Source organism: Rhododendron vialii, chromosome 13a (genome assembly GCF_030253575.1).
Source record: "Rhododendron vialii isolate Sample 1 chromosome 13a, ASM3025357v1".
Lineage (NCBI taxonomy): Eukaryota > Viridiplantae > Streptophyta > Magnoliopsida > Ericales > Ericaceae > Rhododendron > Rhododendron vialii.
The window spans coordinates 923,121-945,135 of NC_080569.1; the positions used below are offsets into that span (position 1 = coordinate 923,121).

The 22,015-nt window shown below is 39.6% G+C and overlaps 3 protein-coding genes across 3 annotated transcripts; 1 reads left to right on the plus strand and 2 right to left on the minus strand.

Moving 5' to 3' along the window:
• Positions 1-2,577: 2,577 nt before the first annotated feature.
• LOC131315040 (subtilisin-like protease SBT1.5) lies at positions 2,578-5,143 on the minus strand. The gene has a single exon (XM_058344090.1). It carries the CDS (start codon positions 5,055-5,057, stop codon positions 2,727-2,729), a length of 2,331 nt encoding a protein of 776 aa, XP_058200073.1. The 5' UTR covers positions 5,058-5,143; the 3' UTR covers positions 2,578-2,726.
• Positions 5,144-8,294: 3,151 nt separating this feature from the next.
• Positions 8,295-11,578, minus strand: LOC131315047 (exopolygalacturonase clone GBGE184). Its single transcript, XM_058344101.1, has 5 exons — positions 11,307-11,578; positions 9,827-10,141; positions 9,416-9,705; positions 8,912-9,131; positions 8,295-8,700 (listed from the first exon to the last, which is right to left on the minus strand). The coding sequence occupies exons 1-5, from the start codon at positions 11,475-11,477 to the stop codon at positions 8,458-8,460; spliced, it is 1,239 nt and encodes a 412-aa protein (XP_058200084.1). The 5' UTR covers positions 11,478-11,578; the 3' UTR covers positions 8,295-8,457.
• Positions 11,579-12,654: 1,076 nt separating this feature from the next.
• On the plus strand, positions 12,655-13,449 carry LOC131315054 (uncharacterized). Its single transcript, XM_058344112.1, has 2 exons — positions 12,655-12,965; positions 13,038-13,449. The coding sequence occupies exons 1-2, from the start codon at positions 12,699-12,701 to the stop codon at positions 13,203-13,205; spliced, it is 435 nt and encodes a 144-aa protein (XP_058200095.1). The 5' UTR covers positions 12,655-12,698; the 3' UTR covers positions 13,206-13,449.
• Positions 13,450-22,015: the final 8,566 nt, after the last annotated feature.

A 22,015-nucleotide genomic window follows, 5' to 3' on the forward strand; every position in this document is an offset into this window, starting at 1 on the left:
TTGAGATTCACATTATATTTTCTGGATTAATTATTTGTCTCGATTATAAGAGCCTAAAACGTAAAACAAAAAAAATTCACTAAATTGGTATTTTTTTTTTTAAATAGCGGACGATATAAACACACATATATACATACAAATACACATCCAACCATCACTCTCATCACCCCCCTCCCTCTCAGTCAACTCCCCCCCCCCCCCCCCCCGGCTCTCTCTCTCTCTCTCTACGCCACTTTCTTCCTCCCCACACAAACTTGGCCTCCACTCCTCCCACTCTACCTATGTTGACCAAGACCACCTCCTTCTTCCTCTCTGCCGTCTCTCTCTCTCTCTCTACCCGATTTCTCTCTCTCCTAATTTTGCTTGGCCTCCACTCCTCTTCCCACCTATAAATACCCACCCCCAAGCTCCAAAAACACACCTTTCCCATTCCCACAACACAACACTCCCACACATCTTGGAAATCCTAGAGGGAGAAAGAGAGAAAAATTAGGACTTTTTTCCCAATCAATTCGAGACCAAAGGAGATGTAACGCTCACAACCCAACCCGACGCCGTTAGAATCAACCCCTACCTCTTAAGAACAAGGAAGAAACCTCCTATCTACTTACCTAAGTATATTACTGTTACAATTTTCGCTAAAGTAACAAGAATAGGCTTGTACAATTATTGCAGCAAGTAACATCTATGTTTGCATGAGAGATTGTTCTTAGATTAGATGTAAAAGTAATTATCGGCTTGAAAGATGTATAAAATTGGCAAATGAGAAACTATAGAAAGTGCCTCTGGAGTTCTAGCTGTAACGTTTATTAATTTCTTTAGTAAAAGCATGATTTAGGAGTTGTTACTGGATTTGAATATTAAATATCCTTGCATGATAAAATTATATTTAATGTTAAATGTGAATATTTACAAAATGTTAGTACTCTTGATTGCTCCTATTTTATGTATTGTCAGAACATGCATGAAGCAGAGTAGAAAAGCATTAAAGTAGGGATTTATTACTATCGCATGCAAAGCAGAAATGTTAGTACTCTTGATTGCTTCTATTTTGTGGACCTGGCATTTTATACTGAAAATTGGAGACGGACAAGAAGGGTATTACAATCTAGAGGAGTTTAGTGCAGAGCAGATGGTTGCACAAGAAGACAAACGCCCTGAAGAGTAGAAATTATCTTAGTACCCCTCCTTTTGAAATCCATAAATGTAATTTGGAATTAAGATTTGAGTATCTGTAATGATTGAATTATCGTTTTTCTCTAAATAAATGTTTATGGAATTCAACTTTTATTTAAACAACGCTCTTGAAAATTGGGGTGTTACATGGCATGTCTCCTAAAGAGGAAAATAGGTACTTAAAGAATAAGAACGGTAGCGGAATGAGGCCTAATTATGTATATGATGGTCATCTCATTCATATACTTCTTCTCTAATTTAAAGTTGAATTTGCCGAGAAAACACGTGTTTAGGATACCCAAAAAGTATGTAATCCTCGAATTTCATCTCGTTTTTTCTAACCCAACTGGGTAGAAGAAAATATGTTTTAAAAAAACTTCCTTCACCTTTTATTCGTCAGTCATATTTCATCTTTTTTATTTTCGTCCCCAATTTATTTTGGAGTGTAGTTTTACGTGAGACGCAAATTGCTCAATCAGAGTAAAATTTTCCGGCCGCATAACAGCATAAGTGCGTGCGTCTACTTTTTAGCAATCATGTCAAAAATATTGAAGCAAAGCATCTCCTCCACTAACAAATCTCCACTTTTTTGAAAAAAGATTGAGAATAAATTCTTTATATTGCGTTACGTCGCCATGTTATATTAATTGAGACCACTGTTTTGCAACGAGGCGCGATGTAATTAATTTAAAGGAATCAAATCTTTACACGACAGTGTAAAAAATTTATTCTAAAAAAAATTTCCGATTTGATTGACACTCTTGTCCCGGCCTTTTGGTATAGTGGAATATCTTTAATGCTTTCACTTTCAATTTTTATTTTTTTATTTAGATCTGATCTCAGTGCTCTTGTTCCATTTCCACAAATTTTTTTTTTCGTTTGGGCCAATGGAGAGGATATATATGAGATAGTTCTCCACTCTCTTTAACATGCACCATCTCAAATTTTTCTTAGGTCACATTGCCATGAAAAATTATGGAGCAATTCAGAAAAAATGGGATATAAAATCCGAACTAACCATCTACTAATATTTAATTTCCCAAAGGTTTGCGCTCTTTGGACGCTTCAAACCCCCACTCTTTTCCTTGCTTAATTGGTTAATTAACATCTACTACAAGGAAATTTAAATCATCTTCTTCTTCTTCTTTTGTTACAACTAAATCTCCTCATCACAAACTTAGCTTAAACACAAATCAGAAATGGGTTGACTTGAGAAACAGTACTCTGCTCCTCCAATGGAACATTTCTTCACTTGAAACAATTTGTTTCAATAAGCCCTCGAATTATTAGAGACGTCTTTACCAAAATCGTAATCATAAGAAGTCATTAAAAGATTGTCAATGCAACATGGAAGGGTTGAAAGAAATCCTAATCGTATATGGGATACCATTAAACGCAATATTAATTTCGAATCATCAGTAGTTTAATGCCCCATTATATATGTCCATTATTAACAATGAAACCCATTATCAACAATGAAATCTTGAACCATATAAAATGTACACATGATAATTCTTTATCTTCGATGGAAAAAAACTTTATACTTTGCCCTACTGCCACACCACCACGATTGGTGAAGTGACCTTGTGTTTGCCGTCGGTCCACGTCAGCTTACCGGCCTCCGTAATCGACTTGCCAGGTGGCTTATTTGCTGTGGAAATCCGAACCACGTAGCTCTTCTTCTCACCCTTCCCTTTAAACTCCATCATCGGTGGATCAACGGTCGCGTTTACACCTCTTGGCGGGGTAACCGTTGCGACATAGCTCGAAGCACCATCACTAACTTGTGTCACCGTTCTCGTAACCGCAACTTCAAATTTGGGCAATCGTGATGACATAGCGACAGCAACGGAGATTGCTGGATAGTTGAGCTCCCACGGTGTGAACTTTTTCCCTTTGCAGCTAACTGACTTTCTTGTGATTTGGTTTATGTCTGCGACGCTGTAGTTGGATGAACAGAGAAAGTCCAAGTAATCATTCACTGTGAGATCATACACCAAGCCAGGATCAGCCGCCTTTTGTGGATCAACATGCCCGGAACCTATCCCCCACACGTTTGATGCGCGGTAATCTCTCTCGTCTAGCAATGGCTTTCCGTTACCATCAACAGTGTAAGCAGTGGTCATGAGGGCGGACCGGATCATAGCGGGTGACCAATCACGATGAGCTCCCTTAAGCAAGGCAGCCAAACCCGAAACGTGAGGGCACGACATCGATGTGCCCGAGAGTATATTGAACTCGCTGCGCCTCGCATCCTCTGGGAGTTCAGACGGCGACACGGTGTCAGGCCAGGCGGCCAGGATGTCAACACCCGGCGCGATCATGTCGGGCTTGAGAACGTACGACGACGCACCATTAGGCCCCCTCGAGGAGAACAACGCAACTACGGGCGCGGGCTTCACCCCCAGCCGTGTCCCGTGAGGAATTATTTTGGCCCTAGGGTCCTTCGAACGGCTGATGTAATCGCGAACTTTGTTGCCCGCTGATTCGGTGATCATCAATCCGGGAATCAAGTGCGGGTCCGCGAGTAGACCTTCGCCTTCCGGGGCCACGTTTGCCACGACCACCCCGACCCCGCCGGCTTCCCTCACCGCGAGTCCCTTGGCGACGCGCGGAACTTCGCCCCTGTCGCACACCACGATCTTGCCGCGTACGAGCTTTTCGTCTAGCGATCCCGGCATGCATAATGTCGACGGACTCAGATTGCCTTCGGCAGCATTCATGGCATAAATAAGGGGGAGATAAGTCTTTCCATCCAACGGTTTACCGGCGTATAATGACGATCCTGTGATGACCGTTCCATCTGCCAAAATAAGATCAGCCGGGAATTTTCTATCAATTGTGCTTGCGCCCACGGTTGTTGTCCAAGGAGCGACATTGGCTACTGTCATGTCATCAGGACCACTGTTACCGGCGGAGGCGGAGACAAAGATTCCTCTCTCCATGGCACCGAATGATCCGATAGCGATCGGGTCAAAATTATAAGGACCAGAGCCTTGGCCACCAACAGAGAGGGATACGACGTCGACGCCGTCTTCAACGGCTTTGTCGAAGCCCGCGAGTATGTCCGAGTCCAAGCAGCCTACCTCCCAGCATACCTTGTACACCGCGATTCTCGCCTTGGGCGCAATCCCCACTGCCACGCCAGCCGCGAAGCCGAAGAGGGAGGCGTTGGCCACTTCCCTTCCGGCTGCGGTGGAAGCCGTGTGAGTGCCGTGGCCGTTGCTGTCTCTTGGGGACAAGACATCGCTCGAATTTGCCTCCCCGGCATTGTACCCGGCGGAAAAATACCTTGCCCCGATCACCTTTTTGTTGCAGGATGTTTTCACGAATTTATCTCCACCGATGCACTCTCCCTTCCAACGAGCTGGGACAGGTCCGAGGCCGTCGTCGTGGAAACTGCGCCGTTCGGGGGAGATACCGGTATCAAGCAGTCCAATGATGACATCCGAGCCCGAGTCGGACTCGGTTATGAGCCCAGTCGGATTGTTCCCGGTGAGTCCTAGGAACAACGGTGTCCGAGTCGTCTGGATGTGACGGACTTGGTCTGGTACGACTCCAAGTATTTCTGGGCGTCTTGATAGTTCTTCGGCTTGCTCGGCCGATAGTCTTGCAGAGAAACCGTGGAAGACGGTTTTGTATACGTGAAGGAAGTCTGTTTGTTTCCCTCCATGGCTGTTTTTGGATTCAAGAGAGTCCAATGGGTACGAAGTTAGAGTTCTGAGAGTGGCACCGTACCACGCCTCGACGCTGGAAAAAATGGACGGTTTAAGGTCGTTTTGTACTCTGACAATGAAGGTCTGGGTACTTTGACAATGGGACATGAAAGGCAAATAGAGAAAAATAGCAGTGGTGAAAATCTGAAGCCAAAATCGACCCATTTTGAAGAGAGGAAGAATGTGTGGATCTCTTGAATTCACTGTTGTTAATTTATAGTGGGCAATGGAATAGGAAATTTTTTAAATTTTTTGTTAAGTAATGGAATAGGAAATTGTTCACAAGATGGGTAAACAATCTTTTAAGAAAAGTAATTATAGGTCACTAATGGTATGGACTATATGTGGTGTATATTCTAATTTAACAAGTTTAGGCCCGTTTCATAACTTTTCGAGATAGTGGGAATCGGACTAGTAAAGAGGTGAATCCCCTTAAAGAATTCGTTTGCTTTTGCAAAAGTTAGTTAGGAGTATTTTTTTTTTTATTATCTGTTCTATCAAACAAGTACCCACTGGACACAAATTAGTGTGCATTAAATATGAATATTCTCCAATGATAAGATATTAATTCTATTAATATCGCGTAAATACATATCCTTATTACTCAACTATTTTAGCATGTAATTAAATATCTTACCATAATGATATATTTGGTACTTTTGCAAATAACAGAAATATAAACTATAGTTTTGCTTTAGCACAATACCATGGCATGGCAAAACTAACTGAAACGTTCAAAATTCAAGTTTTCGCAAAATCCTATAAGAGAGAATAAGTTTCTCTTGCAGATTCAGAAAATAGTAATCACATGAGTAAGAAAAACCCAAAAGAAATGAAATGGAAAGAAAAGAAAAAAGAAAGTAAAGAAGTTGCAGTTGGCTCTTGATCTGTAAAAACATAGATTGAAGACTTTGAATGTAAGACCAAGAAAGTAGAAGATGAAAACATGGACTTTGAACGTAAGATATTGTAAACGTTTCACTATTTATGTTTTCCAGCCCAACATTTTAATTGCCCTTGATTTTTTGGAAAACTTCAGAAATGGAAAACAACAAAAGGAGGCAGATTCTTTCAGAAATGACATTAAATGTTGAGAAATATTCCATAACTTGTGCCCTGGGGGCATTGGTTAGCATTTGCTCTTTTAGTTTAGAAAATAATTTTGCCACACCATTTTTTGATAATGTCACACTCTGCAAGTGTATTTTTTGGTGCAAAAATACACTTGCAGGGTGTGGCATTATCAAAAAAAGGTGTGGCAAAATCACTACCCTTTATTTTATTTTATAATCAAATGTCCGAAACAGCTTACACGTACCTCGACTAATTTTAAAGCCTAAAGTTAACGGTTGGACAAATCTTCAGTGACCCCAAGAGTTGGTAGTATGCTGATTCGATACAAGACCTTGGCGGGTATTAGAGTTTCATTTTACGAAACTGTTCTTGATCGGTATAAACATGGAATCAATTGGGTGCATGAGTACAACACTGCAAATTCATCCACTTAATCTCACACCTACTTTGTGCAAATTCGGTACGATAGTAAACAAGAGTCTAAAGTGTGATATGTTAAGAGGAGGATAGGATCAAAATGAATGATATTGGTGCGGAAAGGCATGTGATTAAAGCGGTCAAAAAAGAATGAAAAGAAGAGAATTATAGTAGTAGCAGTTTAGAGGGCATTAGAATAACGGCTGGAAACTGAGAAAGGGGTGCGTAGTGGAGACCCAAACAGGGGTAGCAATTGGCATAATTGCTAGGGGGTGGATATCTTTTGTCAACTTGGGAAATTGCTTTCAGCCTTTTAGCTTTTACTAATAATATGATTGTGGGATCTTTAGGGCTGGCAAGTGGAAAACTGCCCAAACCTGTGAGCATTAGTGCCTTACTTTGAAAGCTTTGTTATGCACCCAGAAAGGGAGGTGAGATTGAGAGCTGGTTTGTAGCGTCAATAGTCGCTTTTGGAACAGTAGCGAAATGGACAAGTACAATACATGCGCAAATAAAATACTATACATATGAGATTAGGGTGGTGATGGTGGAGTGATCACTTATACCGAGTTAGGTTCTCTGTATCGAAATCTTGTATTCCCCCCCTTAACATGATATTGACTATATATTGAGACTGAAAACACACCAGAATAGATGTGCATCAAGGCTTTGGTACAAAGAACGTAGCCTCCGGCCCGCCACTAATGCTCGGCCTGGAGTCGGAGGTGTTTGGGTTGTGCTAATGGCCAATTACGTGGAGTTATTCAACAAATGGGGAATCGAAGGGTGATTTGGACTTTGGAGTGATCAGGCATTCATTGGCTTTTTCGTACGTGTATCATGTAGTTTGAGTCAATTATTTTTATTTTTATTTTTTTCAAACTGGTAGGAGTTGTATTATACTATAAACAGCTGAGTACAACGAAGTTAGATATCGTCGCAAGAAGAGTAAATAACCAAACAAGAGGCTTAACTATCTAATATCACCCACTAGAACCTCACAACCAGGCTTTGCCAGCGAATCGGTTATGACCGACTTTCAAACAGAGAGAGAAACAATCCCTCAACTGCGGCAAAGACAACCAAATAACACCGGAAACCCCACACAGGGGAGAGAAAACTCCCATTAAAGGGAGAGAACTATACCAACAAAATCCAAGGCCAAACCAACCAAACCTATACAAACAAAACGAAAAAGACAGGAATTATGGTGTGAATTGATTTATTGAGTAGTATCATTCTTGCAATATTTGGTATGGTACTGTGATTTAATACATTAATTATGATTTCTTACTTGATTGAAAATATCATTGCCGGGTCATTTTGCATTTGAATAATTAATTATCAGATTGCCCTCCATAATGACACATTATTCTGGTAGTATTTTTCTATTTTACCTTTTTCATAAGGTTGGGGAAGACTAAAAAGATCAACAGGTGAAACATATTTAAAAGGGAAGCACTTAAACGAAGTGTTTCGTTTATTCGACATGTTTGGCATTTAATTGGTTACCTAGAAATGATGAATTTAGTTTCATAACTTGAGTGGTAAATCATTGCTTGTTGGTACAGTAATGCTTCAAACCCATCCGCAATGGATACCTTCATCTTAATGGAGTTTATCCTACGTTTACAACTTTCCTCCAATATATTGCCTTCATTACATGACATGAAAGACGCGGGTAACATGACACTTGCAACAAAATCGCAAGTGACGGACAAGCCAAGCATCGTGACTGCAAACCTTTTTGTCAGTTCTAGCTGTGAACGCTCTCTAATTAAGGGAAATTCCCAGAACAATCTAGCTAATTAGTAATTTGAGTTTTCTTGAATAAACAAGAAGTACGGTCGCTGCCAAATCCGCGTTCATTGAGAAAAGAAAAATCCATGGAAAAGGCCCAAAAACCAATACTAGTTGAAAGGGGTTTAATATAAGTTGCGTTGAGAAGAAGCAGAATAATATTGATCAGAAATCAAAAGAGCATGTGATTAATAAAGAGCTCCATATATATATATAGATTTTACATTCTACAACAATATGTTACGAGTGGCGCTTAATCGCTCGAACCCCAAACTTACGACGCGCAAGCCGCGGGGCTCTGTTGACCCAAAAACGCTGCCTTGGCATTTGCACAAGAAGCTGAAAAAGGCAACGCTATTGTCGGAGAAGTAATTCCGATAAAGGTGAGATTAATGTCAACCAATTCGATGCCTTCACAAGGCACAGTCGTGCTGCATTGCAGAGAAACTGCTTCATTGGTGATCGTGGTTCCCCTTATGTTCCTGAAGTGGACGTCACTAATCTTCACTGATGATGACTGCAAAAAAAATAAAAAATAAAAATTCAGGCTATCATACCTTAAGGTTAATTGAAACTGTAATCAGGCAAGGATGATTTTTTCCTTCAAGGAAAAAATAAAATAAAGTGCATGATCGTGCGAAATGGATAACATGTGCCGGAAACCCTTAGGGGGCCGGGACATAGTATCCTGCCCACTCATACAAATGGAGGCGAGGAGTATGTTTTACCCCTTGTTTCTGCTTTGAACCGTAGTTCTGATCGATGAAGATTGGATTCCTAACATCGTTCATGACTATATCGTCGAAAACAATGCCCGAAGCGTGAGTTGGAGGAGAGTTGTGCCATGTCTTAATCCTTGCACCGTTCGTCGTATTTGTTAGCGTGCAATTAGTCACCACAATTCCTATGACATCCCTTTCATTTGGACGGAGGCCAAGGCTCCCAACACTGCCACATGCAACACCAAACAACCAGAAAATCACAGTGTTAGTAGCTCTAGCTTGTGATGTTGGTGGGTCATGGGTGATGGCGGTGGGCGGCAGACAACGGTGGTGCTAGTGTGGCAGGAGTGGTAATTCGATACTCTTTTTCACCTTTCAAAATGGATAAAAATAAAACTATTTCTCCTCAAAATCAAATCATTTTCATTGATTGTGAAAAATACATTCTAGCTATTTTCTTTTGTTTTCTAACGTATCAAAGTTTAAAATAAGCCGACTCTAGGTATTTACCTAATTCCGTGTCCCGGGCCACAAGTGATACGAGAGATGTTAAGATTAGAAGAGCCTTCACCGATAGAGATACAATCGTCACCGGTCCCAATCGTAGAATCTGTTATAGTGACTTGATCGGACTCGCTTATATGGATGCCATCTGTGTTAGGACTGTCCCCGGGTGCAGCTATGTTAAGATTATGGGCCGTGAAGAAGTTGCAGTGGAAAATTTTCATGTGGAATCCTTTACTATTCACCAGATTTATGTCTTGAAGAAGTGAATTGTTCATGTTGCTGAATACAAGAGACTGCATATCAAAACAAGAAGTTAGCATGTCATACTACACAGACTTCGTTTTCTAAACACTTGCGATTTTTGAGTTTCACGCAAACAAAAAAAAAATCAACACATCAAATTTCTGTCCTCACCGGTGCGAGACGGTTTTCGCAGGCAGCTTTAAAACCACAAGAATCCTTTGGCCATGCCTTCTCTCCTTGGCCGTTAAAGGTGCCTCCGCCTCTCATGACTAAACCGTCAAAGTTTTCGACGGTGAACCATACACCATTATTGTACAATGTGAGGTCGGTTTGGGCCAATATGGTACCCTGCATTTCAACTGTTATCGGACTCGAGCTACATGGGCCTTGGAAAAAGACTTCTCCGGACAAATAGGTCCCTGGTGGGATAAGAACAGTGGATGGTCCGGTCGATGCGCATGCAGCGTTAAATGTTTGTATAAATGCCTGGAAAGAAGAAATGATTCTAGGTTAATTAGTCTCTTACGAGAAGGCAATAATTATGAGGGTACCAACGGAGAAAGCCGACAAAATTCATGCGGGTCATGGTAAGCCTTATTATTGGTCAGGATACGCATAAACTGGTTCGAACACCCGAGTTATAATATATATATATACGGAACGGTTCAAGGGACACCTTAAAAAAACACCCATAATCGTAATCTCATAGTTCCCGAACAAATTTTTATGATCCGAACCGTTCAATGTGTGCAGAATATGATTTTAAAGGTGCTCGCAAGAAATTAGCAAAAAAAATGACCGGAAAAAGTTTGATTTGAACAGTTTTTATTTGAACCGTTTAATAAAAAAACTGTTCGAAACTGTTCGGATCAAGCCCTTTCCGGTCATTTTTTTTGCTGATTTCTCACGGGTACCCTTAAAATCACGTTCTGATCACATTGAGCGGCTCGAATCATCAAAATTTGACCGGGAACTATGAGGTGTTTTTTTAGGTGTTTTTTTGGGTGTCCCCGGAACCGCCCCGATATATATATATATATATTACTTTATTATTTGTTGCACATTTTGTATTATGACTTGTTTGACGAGCAGTTCGCAAAAATTACTACTTTTGTAGATTATCAAAAATTGCTTCAACATGCAACACGAAAAAATTACACCCGTGACATTATCCAACAGAAGTTACAGAACAATTATATGATAAAAACTCAATTATTCAAAATTAAGAACAGTTTTTTTCCCGAGAAACTCATAAAGCTAAAATTAAAAAAATACAAATCCATCACCTCTTGAAATTTTGAAATCATGGGGTCAGAACTAGAAATCATGATTCACCTAACACATTGTGTAGGAAATCATTTTCGAGAAAGTTACCGAAACAACTCATTTTTCAAAAACATGTTCTCAAACGATTTTCGACAAATGTTTCTGCACAAATGTAGAAAGACAAATAAAATTACAGTAGGCATTTACAACTTACTCCTATTTGTTATCAAAATTCGCTTACGGAAACATGAAAACAAAAAGGTCGAAAAAGAAAACTGCTCCGAAAATCATGGGATATGTAAGAGAATGATTTAGGAAAGGTGAACAAAATCATTCTCGATGAACTAAATCATTCTCGATGTATGTAGCCTCCAAATTAACCTACCTGTGCGCACTCGGTTTCGCCATCCGCCACAGCACCAAACTTTGTAACATCAAAAACTGCAGGATCATTGTTAACAAGGCCACGGCGGGCACCTTTTGCCCCACAAGAGAGCAGCAGGGCTAGACCCACAAAGAATAGAGCATTGACTTCAAATCTTTTTAAAAGCCCCATTGTGACCCTGAACCATGAACTACAGTTTTTTTCTTTTTTTTTGGTTTTTTATGGGTGACAAAACGGAAAGTAAAAAGTCGGAGACCTAAAGATGATTTTCACCTTTTGGGTACTATTTATACATTGTTTTGCTTCGCACTTCTTGACCACTCAATCTACCATTGGTGTGGTAGCTGCAAGCGGCACAAAAAACGCAAAATCTATTTTGGTTGATTGGTATTCCCCTGTGTTTCGCGTCGTAATTTCCCCCAATTTAGTGTATTAGTTCTTCGGACACAAGGGTTATTTTTACATAGCCAAATATAGTTTGTGACTTGTAATTGGTCAATAAATACACAAGGGGCTTCAATATTTCAAAATTAAAAACTAGCCACCTATACCTTGATAACTATGCAACATTTTTATGGCTACCTATTTGATTTTCCCATTTGTTTTGGGGTTTTGTTTTTGGGATAATGCTTAGCAATTAAGTAGGCTAAATGGGTTAGGGCCAACATCTAGCCAAATCTCAAGAATATTTTGACCAAGAATATTTTTTCTATCATCATTCAAAAGAGTTAATAATTGAGGTATCTCCTCAGAACATTCGAAATAATACTTCCACCTCTTTATTCCTTTTTCCACTTTTCTTTGCTTAATATTATTCCATATCCACCATTGGAAGCAGATTTTGTTGCCCCCAAAGATAGACAGGAATATATCTATTTGGAAAAACCCATATATGGAGAGGCCACCGAAAGTAGATTGAATTTGCTCAGATTAGTACCATAGGGATCCGCTCATGTCCATATCCCTAACATCCTCTTATTCCGTGGGCTTATCCCGAACCACAAACATGATCTAAATCGTTCAACTCGCAGAACACATAGAGAAACATACATTTGCAAAAGATTGACTTGATAATAACCTATTGATAGCTACATGAACAACGGTTAATTGGAATATTTTAGTTTAAAAATATATTTGCTATTCGTATTACAAATAAAACGCTTTTTGTCCATATGTCTGTCGATGTCTAATCAAACTAATATTTTTAAAACGTATTTTTTTCCTCGTGTTCTACAAGATGAACGATTGAAATCATGTTTGTTTTGTCGGTCCTAGGTGGACCCACAAAATAAGAGTATGGAGGTGTATCAGGTATATATAAAGGGCAGCTGATCTCAGTAGGATAAGGTGGGATCAGAGGAGCACCGGTACTATAAAAGGGCAATTGCGTACATGCTTTCTGGTGTAACACAAAACAAGGCAGAGGCTAAAATTTACTGTTGGCGAGGTCAAGAGAAAATGTTGGCACCAGCTGAGCAAGTTAAGCTTGGGGTTGGAGGCTTCAAACTGGAGGATTCCAATTATAAGCCACAATGGAATCCTCCTTCCAATCCAGCTCAAGTTCCATATCAAGCAAGAGATGATCAAGTTATTGATTGCTTCAAGGCTGCAGAAAAATACGGTGGCATCTTGGTTGTTGATCATCGCGCAAGAGATCAGGCTATTGATTGTTACAAGGCGGCGATAAAGTATGGTGGCATCTTAGTTGTCGATCATCGCCCAAGAGATCAGCCTATTGATTGTTACAAGGCAGCGAAAAAGTTTGGTGGCATCTTAGTTGTTGATTATCCTGTTAGAGATCAAACTACCGCAGCTGAAAAGTATGGTAGCCAGTTGATGAAGTATCCGGCCACAAAAGCACCACCACATATGCCGTTAACTCAGGGGTACTATTTTTAATTATAACTCAGGTGTTCGAGCCATCATGCACAAACACGATCTGTTTCCTATGTATAAGAACAAGGATAATGATGTAATGTTGTATCTGTAATGTATCAAAGGAATCATCTAATGCTACATATAGTCTGCCTATTTACATAATAGTGTGAAACTGTAAATCCCTCTAGCTTCCCTTTGCTGTTGAGTGTTTGACAAGCAAAAGATAAAAGTGTGATAAATTCGGGCAAAGTTCGAAATAGGTGTCTTCAATATTTTTATGGTCGTCTTACCTGAATTTTTTTCAACTTCGGTTCATGTTTTTCTATTTCAGTGATCGCCCTCATTGAGATGAATGATTAAGCTCAATTTTTTTTACAAAAAGCTAAAAATACAATTCACTAATTAACCACTAATAAGATCTGACTATCTTTTAGAGTAACTAGGAGCGACAAAAGAAGGCATGAGTTTAAATTTATAGTTTATCTTTATGCAAAAATGAGTTTTTTTTTTTGGAAAAAATGAGTGGGAGAACGAGAAACCCACGCAAAAAACTCGACGGAGAAAACTCACTCGATGCTTGATTTACTTTGTCGTTGCCGGTCACTTGTCTCTGTGGTCGTCGCCCGTAACATTTTATCAAAAATACTTTTAATTTGGGGCTATATAATTTAGGACTTTTTATTTTTTTCTTTTAAGATTCATAATATATATATCTTGATTGTTTGGAAAAATTAGGCCTTCATTTCTTTATTTGGTTTTTACCCAATGAAAGAAATTTACAATTCAATTTTTCATAGTTTGTACCTTTGCGCCTAATTTCGATTTTTGCTTAAGGTTATTAATATAATGTTCCCCCACGTGAAGCAAATCCTGGGTCCGCCACTGTTCATGGCAGATCCAGAAATTTCATATAGAGAGGTCGCCTCTCTAGCATAACTTTGAAAAACATTCTTATACTTCAATATAAAGAGATCGAACATAACATGTTTGTACTTTCTTCATTAAGCACAAAGTTATTCCAAAAGATTCTAAACATAAGCACGAGATTAATACAATTGAAGAATTAGAAGATTCGAAGAGTATTACAGATTAACACAAGTACCGATACTAGTTTGCATCGACGAATCAAAGTGCCATTTTAATATATACTCCTTCCGTCTCATTTTCTTTGTCTTTTTTTTAAAGTTCGTGTCAGTTTTCAATCGCTTATATCTTCTAATATGAATCTCTAAAAATATGCAATATGGATCTTATTTGATAATTCTCAATTAGGTCTATAATACAAAGTTTTCAAAATTATGAAAAATATAAATTGAATTATATAAGCGTTTAAAGAATGACACGGGTAACGAAAAAGGACAAAGAAAATGAGACGAAAGGAGTACATATATATATATAATACATGTATATGCAAAATATAGTTTACGTTAACACAATTGATATATAAATTATCAACATCGAAGATACGGAGAGGTTTATAGATTAGCACAATCGATACCGGTTTTTATCAATGAATCGAAGTGGCATTTCAATGATTCAATTAGTTTAGTCCAAACTCATGCTCCTTTTGATATTGCAATAGCGCCATGTTTAAATTTTAACCTGTCATCTCTTTCTCATTTTTTTCTTAAACAGGACAGTTTTCCCTCGCTCTTGTTTTATTCTGCTGTCTTAACATGTTTAGCAGTACTAAAGCATCTAATCAAGATAAGGGACCTTTTTACTTTGTTTATTCCGTCCACTTGTTTGGATTAGTAAGAACATAGGCGGAAATTGGAGGCCTGGAGCCACGAACCAAGGGCCTCTTTCTCAAAAAATTATTGGGAGGCTTGGGCCCCACAAAAATTTATGGTGAAAGAACATTACAAATAACGGTTGTATTTGTAAATTTTCATGTTGGTGGGGTGGAGGGACTGTCATACAAGTGGGTCACTTGATCCCACTCACTCTAATTTCACACGTATAAATTTGATAGTATGTAGCAATATTTTATTATTTTGACCCCACAAAATTTTAAAATTGTTCCAACGTGTTTCAATTGCATAAAAATCTCAAGTGTTTTTTACTTTTCGAAATATATTACATCTTTGAGACCAATTGTAAAGCAAAGTTACATTTAGCAGTGTGTAGATACCTTACAATTAACCTCTCAAGTTTAGTTATTTTTGGATAAACAAATAGAGAAAATAACTTGCATATGTATGGGTTTTAATTTTCACCCTAATAACCAAAAAAACAAAATTTGACTACGCATCACGGTACCCAAAAGCACTGGACAACGAACAACCTCTCAAAACAAACATCCTTTAAATCTCTGCCTTGTCAGACCCACATGCAGGGACTTCCAACCCATGCCAATTCTACACCTGTGATTCTTTTAGACTTGCGAGCAGCTTTTTGACCATGTGATAATTCCAAAAAATTATAGGCGGGGCCGTGAACAGTAGCTAACTAGCTACCAATTGTCTTCCTTCAAAAGTGTTCTTCTGGACGGTCCGGATTTAATAAAAAATTTTCAAAGAAAAATAATTTTCTTCATAAAAGTTTCATTAAAATTCAGATCATTTAAAATATTTTGAACATGTGAGATTCACCTCCGTAAACTTATTTTCACGGAAATCTCCGTAAAAAAGATATTCCTTTTTTTTTTGGTAACCGAGGAATAACCTTGCAACCGAGCCACTATTGGATCCAACTGCGCAATCCAATCCTCGAGAGAGACTAGCACAGCAACCCATTGCTATGGCCCTCCACTTAAATCATGATTTATCTCCAAGGGGAATCGAACCCTGCTATGTTGCAAGTGTAAGTTCAACCTTACTATGTTGACAACCCATAGATGGTGAAAAAAGGAGTGAAGGGCAGATTTACCGCAATTAATATTTTAAATATATTTGATATATGTCTACGTACCATTTCGAATTTGTCGCTATAAGCAATTATTTATATTTAATCTATAAAATTTGATATACTTTCACTTCTTTAGAATTTTATGGTCAGAGAAAATAATAGAAACTCTTTTAGGCACATGCGCATGGGATAAAAGCTCCTTATTTCTTTCCTCGAAAAACATTAGAAACTTTCTATAGCATGTGCATTCTTCCCCTCCTTTTTATGTCCTCAGCGCTCAAATATTGGGCCCCCATCAACGGTAACAGGTTGATTTCTGGCAAGCTGATCTTAACCTGTAGTGCACTGGTTTTGACAATATTATTGATTCCTCACCAGATGTTGCAAAATTAGCCATTGCAGTGTACTCGAGCTACTCACTTACTGTTAAAATGAGTACTTCTCTGACTACATAGATAAAACCTTGACAACTACATCCACAAGGTGAGGGGCTCAAACCTCGCGTCTCAACCCTAAAACATCGGTAGAGAGCAATAGAACCCACTTCAAGAGAAACCAAGATGAAAAAAAAAAGAAGTAGCACTACCCATAGAATGAAAACTACAAACAGCTGTTAGGTCCGAATCCTGTTAGTCTTGTGGCCAGGAAGAAGCCTCAGAGCTGCCCAAATGTATGAGCAAGATAAGCCAATGCTCCTACAAGAGGTGCATTGGTGTAGGTTGCCGGCTCTGAATGGTCATAATCTGACCGTTGATCCAGAAACTGGTCTTGTTGATCAGGCCCACCAACCACTGCCCCATTAGGATGTTTGGATTGGGAGACTGGGAGTTCAGGATGCTAAACCCGAACGATCATTCGATCTTGTCTGGGTGGGAAGCAATGGACGGTAGAGACGATCCCCTGTGGTGGATCCTCAATGGATATTGTGGACCATACCCTACCATGTAGGACATCTTCAAGGGGTTGTCTACTAGCAGGTAGTCGACCTGCGAGAAAATAAAAAATCCTTAAATTAGTTAGTATTGCAAATAGAATTAAGTGGCTTGCTTAGGTGATAAAGCATATCACATACCTGTTTTTTGGCAGTGGTTCGGAGCATATCGGGTGTGACAACTACTCCACCACAATTGACAACCATATGGGCAGAATCCAAGTATTTTGCGTAGATCAAGATGAGAAATGAGGTGGAGGTCACATACTGCATGTTGTTATCACTCGATTTGAACAGAAGCCCACCTATGAAAGCAGCCAATGTAACTTATATATATATATACACACACACACTAGTTTTCAGGTCCACTCGCCCGGATTTTCTTATGGTCCGGATTTTCCCTTTCCCGATCGATTTGCAATAATCCGAGCCGCTCAATGTGTTTAGAGCGTGATTTTAAGGGTACTCGCGAGAAATCAGCAAAAAAAATGATTGGGAAGGGCTTGATCCGAGCAGTTTTTTACGGAACCGTTCAATAAAAAACTGTTCGGATCAAGCCCTTCCCGATCATTTTTTTTGCTGATTTCTCGTGAGTATTCTTAAAATCACGTTCTGATCACTTTGAGCGGATCGGATCATCAAAATTCGATTGGGATATGCGAGGTCCGGAAGGTCCGGACCGTAAGGCTTCCGGACCTGAAAAGAACTCTCTCTCTCTCTCTATATATATATATATATATCAATGCAGGCTGAGAGAGAGGGAGAGGAGTGAGGGAGAGAGAGAGAGAGAGAGAGAGAGAGAAGGAGAGAGGGGGGGGGACATGAAGTGAACTGAGCTTGAGAGGAGGGATCACTGGAATGAGGGAACAAATATAGTCATCTGCATGACCCTTGTAAATTTGTAATCTTGGAGGGCTTGAACCTTTTGAAGTAGAAATGCCTGAAAAATATAAGGGAGGAAACATCTTTAGATTATGCCTCAAAATATTAGGGCTCAATTATGGATGCAAAAAATAGGTACTTCCCCTCAGTAAAATAATGAAATGTTACCTTAGAGAGAAGAATCCTGGCTTCAACAAGGCCACGGCGGGCACCTTTTGCCCCACAAGAGAGCAGCAGGGCTAGACCCACAAAGAATAGAGCATTGACTTCAAATCTTTTTAAAAGCCCCATTGTGACCCTGAACCATGAGCTACAGTTTTTTTTTTTTTTTGGTTTTTTATGGGTGTCAAAATGGAAAGTAAAAAGCCGGAGGCCTAAAGATGATTTTCACCTTTTGGGTACTATTTATACATTGTTTTTGTTTCGCACTTCTTGACCACTCAATCTACCATTGGTGTGGTAATTGCAAGCGGCACAAAGAACGCAAAATCTATTTTGGTTGATTGGTGTTCCCTGTGTTTCAAGTGTAATTTCTCCAATTTAGTGTATTGGTTCTTCGGACACGAGGGTTATTTTTACATAGCCAAATATAGTTTGTACTTGTAATTGATCAATAAATATGCAAGGGGCTTCAATATTTCAAAATTAAAAACTAGCCACCTATACCTTGATAACTATGCAACATTTTTATGGCTACCTATTTGATTTTCCCATTTGTTTTGGGGTTTTGTTTTTTGGGATAATGCTTAGCAATTAAGTAGGCTAAATGGGTAGGGCCAACATCTACCCAAATCTCAAGAATATTTTGACCAAGAATATTTTTCCTATTATCATTCAAAAGAGTTAATTTTGGTATCTCTTCAAAACATCCGAAATAATAATTCCACCTCTTTACTCCTTATTCCACTGTTGTTTGCTTAATAATTATATCCACAATTATTATTTCGAATGTTTTGAGGAGATACCTGTAGACACCCTATTTTGAACTGTCCAAAATAGTTTACTTATGGTTTTTGTCTCCCCAATGATGATTACGGTCAAGAACACCCCGAGGCCAACGGTGTGTTTGAGCTTTGAATGTCCTGAATCTCATTTAAACTTTTGTCGAGCCTTACCCAGTACCTTCAAGCCAGAACCCAATGGCCTCAGCAAAACCATACTTGCTTACGCCAGTGCCTTTCTGGCTTGCGCTGGTCAGCTGCCACGTGTCAGTCATCGACCGTTGATTTAGTTGTCACCAGCGCACGCAGGTACAATATAGGCGTACACCAGTCAAAAGTCGGTCAAATATCACTATTGAACCACGTGCTCAAGACTTTTGTGACCACCCTGACGTAGGCTACAGTTCCCCTGATGATTATACTCTGCAGAGGCGTTCCCCTCTCTCTCCTACATCTCTCATCACCTAGTCTCATGCATTTAATGCATGAGAGGCTCACTCATTAACCAAACCAGTCCTTAACCCATCTGGTTTAGCCCCTCCTCAGTCACCTTTTGGTTATAAATACACCCCTTGCATTCATTTGTAAGGGGTCAAAATTTCCTTTAAGAACTAAAAGGCCTCTCTTCCCCTTTGTCATTTTGGTCTCCTTGCTTCCTCTCTCTTCCTCCATTGCAAGAGAAAGAAAGCAGCTCCTCTCTACACCATCCACACTCATACACTCATAATCCATCTCTCACACCCCAAGTTCAAGCTCAAAACATTTCATCAACCTCAAAAGCAAGGTATACCACCTTTGTGAAGCTTCCCGTTCTAATCCCTGAGGGGTACTAGTATGGTTAAGGCTAGTAATCAATACTAGTCATGGCCCTAAAGCTAGCAAGATCAAAAGATCGTGCCAAATGACTCGTGGCGCACGTCAGTAATGTTAAGCCGTACGCCAGTCATGGCTGTACATGCACCACTGGCGTGGGGACCACCGATCATCCCGCTCTTGTTTTATTTTTATCTTATCACCTTCATGCATGCTAAGAACCAGTTTACTGCTTTCTGTATTTTAGAACTGTGAAGTTGCTTATCTGCTATTCTTATTTTAAAGGCCTCTGGGATTCTTCTGGTCATGTTCCAGAGTCCAGATCATGCGAAGCCAAGCACTGACCTAGTATTGCAACTGGCGTACGGGGTCTATGGACTGGCGTACGACAGTTTCAATGGGTCCAGTGGCTGGCTCTTGTATGACAGTTGAACCTTGGCCTTCGTTTACATTCCCCACACTGTTTATGGGGCAGCCTGTTCACTTTATTGCTCTAAAATCATTTCTGTTGTCTGTAACTATATTTATTCTGCCATATTGATTGCGTGGTTTATCCTGGGTGTGTACTGGTCCTTCCAGAGCCCAGAGGGTTGAGAAATAGGAGCCGTGAGCTTAGATTTACCGGCGCACGCAGGTGGTTCCTGTATGCAGTGGTCTGGCCAGTGCATACAGCCTCCCCTTTCGTGTTTCATTCTGGGACAGCGTGCTCCAGTCTGTTTAAAATGTTCACGAATGCTTGTTCTCAATCTATTATATTTGTTTAGATCAATCACACATCATACATTGCCGCATAAATGCAACTTGTTACAATTTTAATCCTCTTTAACTGTTCCTCCGTCCTAATTGGCTAAAAAATGATTAATGAGAGAAAAACGCAAATGTTTTACAAAAAAATGTCCGAGTAGAGACCAATCTCCGGATTGGGCGAGAGGGATGCCATAAAACCCTTCCCCTCTCGTAACCTGGCTCCCGAACCTCAGATATCGAAGGTGACGACGGACCGGTCTACGCCTTTTCAAAATCAAACAACGTGGCAAGCGTTTCAAGTTCGGTTCCTTGGGTGTTTCACCGCAAAACCGAGTGGCGACTTTGAATTGTAAGCGTTTCGCCGCACTTCCTGAAAGAGGGCGCACCCGATTTTTAAGACGAAAATTGTAAATTTTGGGGCGTGTGCTCACAATATCAAAATTATAATAATAATTCCACCTCCTTATTCCAAAATTATAATAATAATAATACCAAAATTATAATAATAATTCCACCTCCTTATTCCACTTTTCTTTGCTTAATAATAATTCCACCTCTTTATTCCTTATTCCACTTTTCCTCTTTAATAATTATATCCACAATTATTCCACTTTTCCTTATTCCTTATTCCACTTTTCTTTATTCCTTATTCTACTTTTTCCATTTTTTTTCCTTATTATTGTTGCCCCCAAAAATAGACAGGAATATATCTATTGACAAAACCCATATATGGAGAGGCCATCGAAAGTAGATCACAATCAATTTGCTCGGATTAGTACCATATATAGGGATCGGCTCATCCATATCCATAACATCCTCTTATTCCATGGACTTATCCCGAACCACAAACATGATCTAAATCGTTCAACTCGCAGAACACAGAGAAACATATATTTGCAAAAGATTTACTTGATAAAAACCGATAGCTACATGAACAACGGTTGATTGCAATATTTTAGTTTAAAAATATATTTGCTATTCGCATTACAAATAAAACGCTATTTCTTCATATGTCTGTCGATGTCCGATCAAACTAATATTTTAGAAATGTATTCTTTTTCTCGTATTCTATAAGATGAATGATTGGAAACATGTTTTTTTTGTCTGTCCGGGTGGACCCACAAAATAAGAGTGCGGAGGGGTATCGAGGGATGAGGTATATATAAAGGGGAGCTGATCCCAGTAGGATAAGGTGGGATCAGAGGAGCACCGGTACTATAAAAGGGCAATTGCGTACTTGCTTTCTGGTGTAACACAAAACAAGGCAGAGGCTAAAATGTACTATAGGCGAGGTCAAGAGAAAATGGCGGCACCAGCTGAGCAAGTTAAGCTTGGGTTTGGAGGCTTCAAACCGGAGGATTCCAATAAGCCACCATGGAATCCTCCTTCCAATCCAACTCAAGTTCCCCATCAAGCAAGAGATGATCAAGTTATTGATAGCAACAAGGCTGCGAAAAAATATGGTGGCATCGTAGTTGGAGATAATCTTATTAGAGATCAGCTTATTGATTGTAACGAGGCGACGAAAAAGTTTGGTGGCATCTTAGTTGTAGATAATCCTGTTAGAGATCGAACTACCGCAGCTAAAAAGTATGGCGGCCAGTTGATGAAGTATCCGGCCACAAAAGCACCACCACGTACACCGTTATAACGCCGTTATAACTCAG